General features: G+C 41.0%; 2 protein-coding genes across 2 annotated transcripts; one reads left to right on the top strand and one right to left on the bottom strand.

Moving 5' to 3' along the window:
• Positions 1-2,743: 2,743 nt before the first annotated feature.
• Positions 2,744-5,683, top strand: PKNH_0837500 (conserved Plasmodium protein, unknown function; the record flags this gene model as incomplete). The annotated part of the gene is made up of 1 exon (XM_002258956.1): positions 2,744-5,683. The coding sequence occupies one exon, from the start codon at positions 2,744-2,746 to the stop codon at positions 5,681-5,683; it is 2,940 nt and encodes a 979-aa protein (XP_002258992.1).
• A 1,076-nt stretch (positions 5,684-6,759) lies between these two features.
• Positions 6,760-9,606, bottom strand: PKNH_0837400 (transporter, putative; the record flags this gene model as incomplete). Its single annotated transcript, XM_002258955.1, has 3 exons — positions 6,760-6,988; positions 7,152-7,295; positions 7,424-9,606. The coding sequence occupies 3 exons, from the start codon at positions 9,604-9,606 to the stop codon at positions 6,760-6,762; spliced, it is 2,556 nt and encodes an 851-aa protein (XP_002258991.1).
• Positions 9,607-11,325: the final 1,719 nt, after the last annotated feature.

Here is an 11,325-nt window from a genome sequence, read left to right as displayed (position 1 = left end):
ATAAACTCCGGGAAAGAAAAAATATATATTAGTTGTTATATTAACAATAGAGGTAAGGTTCACAAAAGAAAGGACACATTTAACTGTCCTGACATGATTCGCACTTAACTCTTCGGGGTGGAAAATTCATTGGACTTAATTGACACTAGGGAAGAGGGAAACCTAAACTATGCTCCAGTAAAGTAGCACCTCTTACTAAATAGGAAATACACGGGGTTGTCAAAGGAAGTACCAAAAGGATACTTCCTTCTTCTACATTTTTGTGATAACACTTTCCTTGGGAAATTGCGAATGCCGATTTCTCCTGTGTGTGCATCACCCACGGGGGAGAGCTCCTCATGATATGTTCGCCAAACATGTGCTCATACTCATACGAATATGTGCACATATACATATGCACATACCCCTTATGAATGCTTTTCCAATTCATTTAAAAACACCTACTGGTGACAAACTGAACGTGTGATGTGTGCTTTAAAAGAAGACTGGCCAAGATGGGCAAAAATGAAATACACTTATGTGTCTCCACGCGTAGACGTCTACTTAAAACCTGTTAAATTTTTTTTTCTTTTTTAAGAAAAGGGAGATATATTACAAATAGGCGAACGTGATAGCTTTTCGCGGGAAGGAAAAAAAGTAAAAAATTCTGAAAAAAAAAAAAATGCTTACAAAGAATTTAATTCTTGCAAAAATAACATTATACTGAGAGGTGAACGCTATGGCGATTCAGTTCCTAATCTGCGTGTTGGCCTGGGCACTCCGCGGTATGATATAGACATAGGTGTGTGCACGCCTGTCTATGGTCTCGGATAAATGGGCATAAAATAAGGAAACTTATGCGATTTGCCCCATTCTGCTCCCCCCAGCCCATGTCGACACTTTCCTACCTATGTCTTTACAGGAGAGTAAAATGCCACGTAAGTGTTCTAACATCCCTCCAAGCAGTTGATACAACCAGGAATAGCCACTTAATATGATGTCTTACCTATGGCTGGAGCAGTTATTTACAAAGGAAAAAATGACCCGTTAAAATGAATGCAAAAGTGGAAGTACAAAAAGCCATCCGCTATCCCCACGCGTGAAAGAGAAAAAAAGCATATTAACTAAAGAAATGATGCTTTTACTCGCTAACTTGAAAAATAACTGAAATTCTGCCTTCTACAACCCAAGGTGTTGTTCTACACATTCGTCGTTCCTTCGCACATTCCGTTGTAGCGTAACACACACAATTTGGTGAAGGGGGGAAGGACACGACAATTTCCCAATTCGCCTGAACCGTTCAGGTGAATGGTAATATTTATGCATTTTTTTTTTTTTTTTTTTTATCTCTTCTTTTTGGCTAGCTCATTGCTCCATATGGGAAGGTACACTCATGCACACTTTCCTTCCTACACGTGCGTTTCACTTTACCTGTCCGTCAGGATTAACCCCAGCTGGTATGCCCTCTGCACACAAAAGAGGAAAGCGCAAATGTTGATTCGTACCATCCAGCAATTAACGCAGAGGGTGTGTAATGTGTGGATATAGAAAAAACTGTCTTACCGTTGTAGTCTCCTTTGAAACATTTTCCACAAAGTTATAATTCTCCCAACTTATCCATCACAGATCCGTCTAAATGTCCCTCATTTTTTCCCTTTCCCCAGTTCTGTTAAACTGGCTGTTTCCCCATAGTATGTTGTATTTCCGTTTAGTTAAAAACTTTTTTTTTTTTTTTTTTTTTTTTACCTGAACGGTTAATATTTTATTAAAAAATTCCAAAGTTACGTTTTTTTTCCCTCACGTTCTGCATTTTTATTCTGTTGTGTTTTATTGTATTGCATTTTTCTATGCGCATCCGTGTGTGTGAGTATACAGACAATACAAAATATAAAAATAACCTCCTTTTGCGAACACACCGATGTGCATATTGCTGCGCGTTTGTAGCAGCTTTTCGTTTTGCCATGCCTCGTTCAGTTTTACTTCTTACGTATCACCTCTCCCACACGACCGCCTCCCCCCCCCCCCCCCCCCCACAAGGCGAACCATGTAAACACACCTTCGTACTGTGGTGAAGGGTGCACCAATTTCCCCTGCAAAAGGAAGCGGCAAAACAAATCGCCTAGTGCTTCTCGAGGTGTTTCTCTTTCACTGCTTGTATGAATTAATTTGCATAAAAAATAGGAAAAAGAAAACAAAAAAAAAAAAAAAAAAAAAAAAAAAAGAAGAAAAAAAAAAAGAGAGAATCACTCTTTTGCGCCACTATACAATGACAAAGCGCATTTATACGAAGCAACCATTCACTTTTCCCTTGTCCCTTGCCACACAATTTGTGTGATGAAATTAGAAGCCCTATTTTACAAAGGCTTGAAATGAACGCACATGCGTGCGATTCGGCACATATATATGTACATACGTGCGCATGCATGTCCCCTTCTAATGTGCTGAAATGCGGAAAGTATTGACCTACATCCTGACGCCTAATTGGCATGAGGAGGAAAAAAAAAAATAAAAATAAAATAACGTATCTCTCTTTTCAGCGCAACCGTAGAAGTATTTTCTTTTCATTTTTTTTTTTTTTTCCCTAATTCGACTTTACGTCCGAACCCTACAAAACGGACTGCGTTGTTTAGTATGCATAACGGGGACAGAGGCGGCGGGAGCACATCACAAATTTTTATCTGAACAAGAAGGTTGGAGAAGCAGATAGAAATAGGCACATGAGTAGTGCTCCTCCGTGAGTGCGCGTCTCCTGTACAAACGAAGAATGAATATTTTCGAAGAAAATGAAGCGCATGAAATGGGGTTCCAAGTAGACGGCGGCCTCGAGAATGATAGCAGCCTCCACCTTGACGGTGACTTCCAACCCGATGACGACCTGCTTGTAGATAACCCCCACCACGAGCAAGGGGCATTTTCCCCCAAAAGCGTGAGCAGCCATTATTCGAAGAACGAACCTCAACTAAGAGATTCGGACCTGTTCCTAACATTGAATAACGATTTTGCACCCAGAAACAATTCCTTTTCGGAGGATATATTACATTGCTATGAGAAGAAGGATCATCAGGAGGAGAAGAATTATTTGTATCCTTTGCACAGTGAAAAGGAAGCGCTCTCCATCGAAATGACATACGATGGATTTTTAAATGATAACAACTACTCCAAGTCTAGAAGTATGTCCATGAATTTTACGGATCCTTCAGACGACTGCAGCGGGAGTTCTGATCCTCCGGGGGGAGAAGCAAGGGGCAAGACGGATAAACCTGTGAACGGAGAGACTAGCATGGATAAATGGGAAGGGGACAATATGCATGAACAGGGTGATAGTGAGGAGGGTGAAGCGAAGGTGGATATAGATGATGTATCGAATAAAAACGGCGAAGCGAATGAAAATGTAGAAGTTAGTGAAAATAGTAAGGTCCCTTGTGATGGAGATGACGGAAAGGACGGCAAGTCAAATGGCGACAAGGAGGAGGGAAATGAAAGAGGAAGTGCAAGTAATGAGGATAAGGGGGAAGGGGGCAACGACGAGGAGAGAGAAGGTAATGACAGTGAAGAGGCAAAAGAATGCAGTGAGGGTGAGGAGGAAAAAGTTGATGAGCAAAACAGCGCAACGAACGACAGTGGTGAGATAGATGGACGTGATGATAACCCTCAGGAGGAAAACGGAGAAGGAGAAAAAAATTGTGATGAGGAGGAAGGGATAAATCATGGGGTCCATGAGGAGAAGGACCACCCAGTTGTAGAAGTTTCCCATGTGGAGGATGTTACCCCAACAGGGGAGGAGCCCCTCATGGAGGATACCCCCCCCGAGGAGGATGCACCCCCCGTCGAGGATGCACCGCCCGTCGAGGATACACCCCCCGTCGAGGACATTCAGAGTGAGATAACGGAGCTGAGGGAGGAAATTAAAAATATGAAGAAGGAAAAAATACACCTACTGGCCAAATTTAAGGCGTACACATTGAACAACAAAAGGGAGATAGAACGGTTAGAAGGGGAGTGCAAAAGTAGGGAATACGCAGTTAGAATAATGGAGGAGGAGTGCAGAGGGAGGATGAGCCAAATTGTAGACCTTAAAGAACAACTTGCGCATCTGCAGGAAGAGAAGGCAAAGATGGAGAGGGAGGCGAAGACCTACGCACAGGAGGTGAACACGCACGCTGAGGAGGTGAAAAGGTTGCAGAGAGAAAACGATTGTTTAAAGATACAGATAGAAGAAGAACACACAAAAGTGGAGATGCTCCAAAGTAGCCTTGATGAGCACAACTCGGGAAGGAACAAATTGAAGTTGGATCTCCAGGATGAAGATGTGTTGTTTCTTTTTTCCACTGAGTCAAATCGTCTCGTCTGTTTTACGAAAAATGGAGAATATCACATTGTGGAGGAGGAATTATTCAGGGAGAGTTACTCCACTGTGAAAGTGCCTACATGTGTGCAGGACGAACACCTGAACGAGATAAAGGCGCGTGAAAAGGAGCAGGCTTTCCAGGTAGGCAAAATGGAAGAGGAGAGGGCCCACGTCGAGAAGCAGAACAAACTGCTCAAGGAGGAGAAGAGCCGCGTCGAAGAGGAGTTCTTGGCCTATAAGAAAAAAGTAACTGCCCTGATTAACGAGACAAACGAAAGCTGGAAAAATATAGAAGAGAAGAATGACACCATACAAAGGCTCAACAACTCTCTCCTGAAATACGAACGGGACATTGAGTCATACAAAAATGAAGTGTCAACGATGATGGAAAAGTACAAGGTTCTGGAGGGGCAAGTTTGTAAAGAAAAAAATTTACGCGAGCAACAAAATGTCCAGCTAGCTGAGCTGAAAAAAAAAATGCAGAAAGAGAAAGTGGAAATAAAAAGAAAGTGCAAGGAAGAGTTTGATGAGGAATGTCAACAGAAGGTTAACGAAGTCAAGGCCATCTTCAATGAGAAGGAGGCGATACTGCAGAACAAGATCCAGTTACTCCTTCACCAGATGGATCGTATGGTATTCTCCAATGAGGACAAATCGAAGGAGCAACGGATGCAGTCTCAGTTGCAAACACAGCAATCAGAGCAGTCGGAACAATCGACATCGTTAGGCCAATCACTTCCCCCCCGCGGAGATGTTACAGGAGACCTGAGTCACTCCACCAATGGAGAGGAATTGCAAAGTGGAGGAATCCAGGAGAAGATGGACTCCCAAGAACATACGCGCTCACAGATTGATGGACAGAGTAACGTCGACTCTGTTCACATGACAAAAATCAACAAAAGGGAAAGCTCCCCTCAATTTCATACCGACAAACACGTTAAGGACAAACACGTTAAGGACAAACACGTCGAGGACAAACACGTCGAGGACAAACACGTCGAGGACAAGCACGTTGAGGACAAGCACGATGATGGCACCAAGATACCAATATATCCAAACGAATATAAAAAAATAAGAAAAAAACTAGATAAATACGAACTGGTCATTAGTAAAGAAAAGGAAGACAAAAAAGAACTATTAGAACAAATAAACTTTTTAAGTAGCCAAATAAAGGTTTATGAATCCATTAGTGGGAATTACGAACACGTGTTGTATCAGAAGAACATCTTGCAAAACTTTATCGCGCAGATTCCTTCGAATATAAAAATTGATGACTACATTACGGTTATTTACAACACTTTTAATTTCTCTGCGCAGGAGATCGAGTTAATAAATGCCAAGCGTGCTAAAAGGTGATGTGTTTAAATAGAATGGCATTTTTCTTTTTTTTTTTTTTTTTTTTTTTTTTTTTTGTCTTCCGTTTTGCTGCTCTCAGGTTTGGATTCTCCCATCAGGGGATTACCATCTGCACTTCGTCATCATATCCCTTGTTTTTGTGTCCCTTTTGAATAGTTCTTTTTTTTTTGTGTGTGTGTATGCACGTGCTTATATACCTGTACCGTGCATCACCCTTTTTTCTTTTTTTTTTTTTTTTTCTCGCCCCCTATTTGACGTGCTTTCACCGGATTATGTCTCACATGCCCGGCGGGACAAACTCACCTCATATGCTTTTTTCAATATAATCTAATCACCGCGTAGCCAAGCAGGTCTCCTCCTTCCCCTTCTGAAAACATTTAGCAATTTGATGGTCCGATCGTTTCATACGATTTGCAAAGAGGGTTTTTTTTCCATGGGTAGACAACTCGCCCACGGATGGATATCGAACATGCCAATTTACAACATTGCAATTGTCAATACGTGAGAGAAGCGGAGGCGCGTTCCGATTTCAGCGGACAGCTGAATGCACCCGCAGAGTGCTGACGGGAAGAAGTTGTACATGCTACTTACGTGCGCAAAAGGGGAAATGCGCAAAAGGGGAAATGCGCAAAAAGGCAAAACGCTTAAGAAGGAAAAATGTTTAAGAAGGAAAAACGTGTAAATAGGAAAAGCGCATACAAGGAGAAAAAATTCGACTGCGTAGAAAAACCTGGATGATAGCGATGGGTGTACATGAAGGGATTATGCATGCCGGGATATGCACGACCGACAGACGAGGCACAATATATAGTACGCACAATGTGAGCATAACATGCGGAAAAAAAAAAAAAAATCACTGTCGCCGCGCCGCATAGGCCTACACTTAACGACATCACAAAAGGGGGGTTAAAAATCAGTGGAAGGCAGGGAGACGATCCGCAAAATGGTAGGGGGTATCAAAAAATGACAAAAAAAAAATTCCTAATTAGGTGGTTGCAAGGTTGTCGGTTAGTGGGGTCAGTCGGTCAGTCGTTCAATCCGTTTGTTTGTCAGCTTGTGCTCTGCTCTTGCCACGCCTAATTGGAGTCCTTCAACGTGGTGGTGGCCCAGCCGTAGAGAAAACCCAACATGACGATCAAAAAGAAGCAAATCATTACGTAGTTAATGACAAAGTTATCCAACATGGACAGGAAGAAGATCGTCAGAATTACAAACAGAAGATTCATGAAGGACATGAAGAGCCCCACGAAGTTATAAATGTCCGACTTGGACTCTCGTACGTACTTTTGCAGGTTTCGAGATAGCCTATAAAAAGGGAGAAAAAAAAAAAAAATAAAAAAAAAAAAAATAATAATAATAATAATTGAGTAAATGCACAAAGGACAGAAGCCTATGCAATATGGGAGCGACCCACAGTGTTTGTTGAGCGCACACAATGTGCCTCTGTGCACGAAGGGGGCAAACTTACGTGGTCTTCAAATTGGTAGAAAAGAAAAAATAGAAGAGGCAACAAAAAATGTAGAAAATTAAAAAGCTGTAAATGTTCAGGTGGTTGATCATCAGGAAGGGGAAGAAAAAGAAAAGAAGGGAGGCTCCAGACAGGATGATTCCGCTGCAAGGGGGTGAACGGATAAAATTTGAAAGGAAATGAAACGTGGATATATATCGCTGTGGGGGGAGTCATGGTCTTCTTGACGCCGCAAAATAATGTGCGCCCCCTAGTGGTGTCACTCAACTTACATGAAAATATCCTTAAGCGCAATAATGTTCTTCTTATTGGAGTAATAGGAGATGTTCTCAAAACACTTGGTCAGGGAGATCAAGATAACGGCGATGAGGAGTTGCACGAAGATATTATTGATGTAGAAAAACTCACACACGTAAATGGAAGTCAACGGAATGAGCATCAAAATCATGATATCCTCTACACTGTTCAGGAAAGAGAGAGAGCATATATAAAAGAGGAGCTTGTTCTCATTCTTAATGCGAAGGATATTATCAAGCAATTCGTTAAATTGCTTTTTGTATTGACTCTTCAAGGACATTTGCTCGAAACCGTTGTACTGTTCATACTCGATGTTGGATCGTTCAGTCAGGTATTTCTTTGTTTGATCATTATAAATGTTGGGGTAGGTACTATAGGTTAAGGTTTTTTCCTCCTTGCTACTATGTCTGGCGTAGTATTTCTCAAAATCATCTTCATTATCACGGTGATGATCATTTTCACCTTCCCCTCCTTTATCTGAGCGTTTGTTACTACGTTTCTTCATTGCATCTGCATCTTCATCATCATCATCATAATTGTCGTTTTCCTCTATTTCACCTCTGTCATAATTTCCCGCTTCTACCATGTCGTCTACACTTTCGTCCGCAGTAACTTGTGATTCCAGGCATGTAGAATGGCGCTTCCCTCCACTACGCTTGAGCGTACTTTCAGCTTCTTCCAACCCTAGGGTGTATACCACCAAGGAAATAATGGTGATGACGGCAAAAATGAATGAAGACAGATAAATGAACACATCCCGAAGGTAGGGCTCGCTGAAGAAATTGCTAAATAGATACATAACAAATATAATTAAGGGATTCACCACAATAAAAGAAGCGTCGAAAAAAAACTGATGAAGTGTCAGGAACTTCCTTTTGGATCTCTCGTTAATCTTCAAGTGATACTTCTTCGATAGAAAATCTATTCCGTTATTATCTATATCAATTAAATTAGAAATGTTAACTTGCACATTATCAATCAACAGCAAGATAGTAAACAGGAACTCATAAAAACGGTTCACGTTGTACTTTTTAATTTCATCACGATAGAGAGTATAGAGAAATGGGACACAGAAACCCCATACAACAAGCCTAACGGTATTGGTAGCTATTAGAAAGAATTTGACGCTTCTCCACTTAACGAGATATATGGAAATGGGCGTAAAAAGGAGCAGAGTTAAGAATGATACCATACGGTATACGTAAAAGACAGAGAAGTGCTCGAACAAAGTGAATAGCATAAATGAGGTGATGGCCCAATGGAAGGATGTCCTAATGATATTTAACACCTGACCAATGATGTACTTCTTCAACACGTCGTCACTGAAAAGAGAGTCGTCGTCTATGCTAGATGTAGAGTTCACCTGATCTGATGAAGCATAATTTATTTCGTAGAAATCGTTTTTATTTCCATAGTGATCCTCTGCGTTTTTTTTCGATCCTTTTTTTTTTTTTAAATTTTCATATATAGAATTGTACACTTCACTGAATTTTTTGTCATCCACATTTTCTTTCTTCTTCCTCTTCACCTTTTCCATCATTTTTTTTTTTTTCTTGTCTATTTTTTTTAGCTTCTCTTGGTTAAAGGGGGCCTCGTTCTCCTGCTCATCATCGCTCTGATCAGGGTGGTTGCTCCATCCTGGATTCTCTCCCTTTTCCTCATCGTGGCCCTGGTTTCCATATCCACCCCCATTTTGGAGTATCTCACCAACAGGGCCCTCCTGATTGGCTCCTCCACTTACTCCTTCAAAATTGTTAAATGAACAGTAGGGGGTGTTCTCTTTCTCTCCTCCCTTTTTTTTCTCCATCTCCCCCTTACCCTTATTATATATTCCTTCGTACTTGTTTTTTTTTTTTTTATTTGTTACGTTTCGCAAGAGATTCTTATTCAAGTTATTACTGTAGTTCCCTTCATATGGGTAACCACCTGCAACTGTTCCTTCCTCCCCTTGATTGTTTTGTGCGTTGGATGAGTATTCCTGTTGATACGAGGCCCCATCTTGTTCACCCTGATGGTACGCTGCGTTGTCGTAATGACCACCCTCGTATTCCTCATTTCCGTGATCTGATGTCTTCACTCCGTTGTCCATTTCCGCACCATGTATGGCTTCCTCCTCTCGATGGATCGCTGACATGCCTCCCTCGGTGTACGAATCCATTGGATGCGATTGAATCCTTTTTTTTTTTTTTTTTTTTTTTTTTTCTCTGCTCCTTCCTGTTAATCCTGGCCGTTCTGTCGACGTGACCCACGCTTCGCACTGATGTTAAATTAATCAATAGATTGTTTCGGTAGGTGCACACGCACTGCTATACAATGGCATATGGAGGAAACCCCCCTGATGACATAGGATAAGACAAATTTGAAAAGGAGGGGATACGCTGAGGGCAGGTCTTCCCGTTAATGGATTGTGCAACGATGAAAGTTTACAACCAAGAGCCTATGCAACATGTGCAGAAGGCTAATGACAAGGAAAAGTTAGTTCCTCCACCCGTCCTCTGCATCGGCAGTACCTCTTTTTTCTTCTTTTCCTCCTTTTTTCCTATTCTTCCTCTTTGCCACTTTCCCTTCCGCGCGATGAGATGGGCGAACGGCTTTGCTACTCCTCAGCCTCCTCCCCTGCTATGCATACAACTGCACGGGCACAATACAACTCTCACGTACTTTTTACTTTTCTTTCGTTAACTTCTCTCTATATATATATATATGACGCATACGCAGGGATGAAAAAGGTACATAGGAAGATCAAATATGAATTCCTCATTGCGATTTTTCCTTTTTCCCCATCAAATGTCCCTATTCCGCTATATATCATGCGGTAAAGTGTTAATAGCATGTAACGGGAAAAAAAATAAAATAAAATAAGTTAAAATAAAAAAAATAAATAAATAAATAAAAAATAAAATGTTCACAGATTAATAGTTTCGTATTTTTTTTTTTTTTTTTACAATTTCCCCTTTAGGATGGAGGCCAAAATTTTTCATATTTTTCATGCAGGTAAAAAAAAAAAAATAAAATAATCAATGAATTAATATGGGAAAAAGTTCTGCGCGTGGACGATAGCCCTTTTTCGCGCCAAGGACGACAGTGAAAATAATTACTGATATATATACGGTAACGAGAAATATGCACACGAAGCATTATTGCCCCATTTAGCGCGGAGGAGTTACAGCCGCAAGAAACCGTACCCCCAAAGTTACTACAATAAAGCTGCAACCTCGTGGGGTAATGATTTTTTTTTTTTATCAACTTATTCCTAGGCATACCCCTATAATAGAAGAAGCAATGCCAAGTGCGGTTCATATAACGATGTAGGAAAAAGAACCCGCATTAAGGCACCCTCTGAATATTCAACAGAAGGGAATATTCCCTGGGGGGAAGGTTAAAATATACAGGAACCTTTGTTTTATATTTCCCCCTTCTTGGCCAATCGCTCCCCCCCACCTTTTGTAGTACATATTAAATTGGACGTGCCAATTACGGGAAGAAAATTGGTAGGAGTTAAAGTATCCCCCATCAGCAGTAGTATATTATAGAAGTATCCTAACGGGATACAGCTTAATTTTTATGCTAGTATTCTTTCTTGTTGATAACACTCTACTGCGGGGGAAGAGCACCTTTTAAGGGGCGCCACGTGCATATATATATATATATGTATCTGTTCATGCGACTTTTGTTTTTAAAGGGTTGCCTTTTCGGAATGTTATTTCACTGCACTGGGGCGAAGGAGATAAAGGCATCTCCTTATGCGGGGACTCAAACCAGGTTGGCACCTATTAACATATTCATATATAGTTAATATATATTTTTATTTAATACCCGCCTCCATGGCGTGGTTAAAATATACCCTGCATTTAGTCCAACCACAGCACGAACTTCC

This window comes from Plasmodium knowlesi (genome assembly GCF_000006355.2).
Source record: "Plasmodium knowlesi strain H genome assembly, chromosome: 8".
Taxonomy (NCBI): Eukaryota; Apicomplexa; class Aconoidasida; order Haemosporida; family Plasmodiidae; genus Plasmodium; species Plasmodium knowlesi.
The sequence above is the reverse complement of the archived record's forward strand: the minus strand, read 5'-3'. Positions and strand labels throughout refer to the sequence as shown.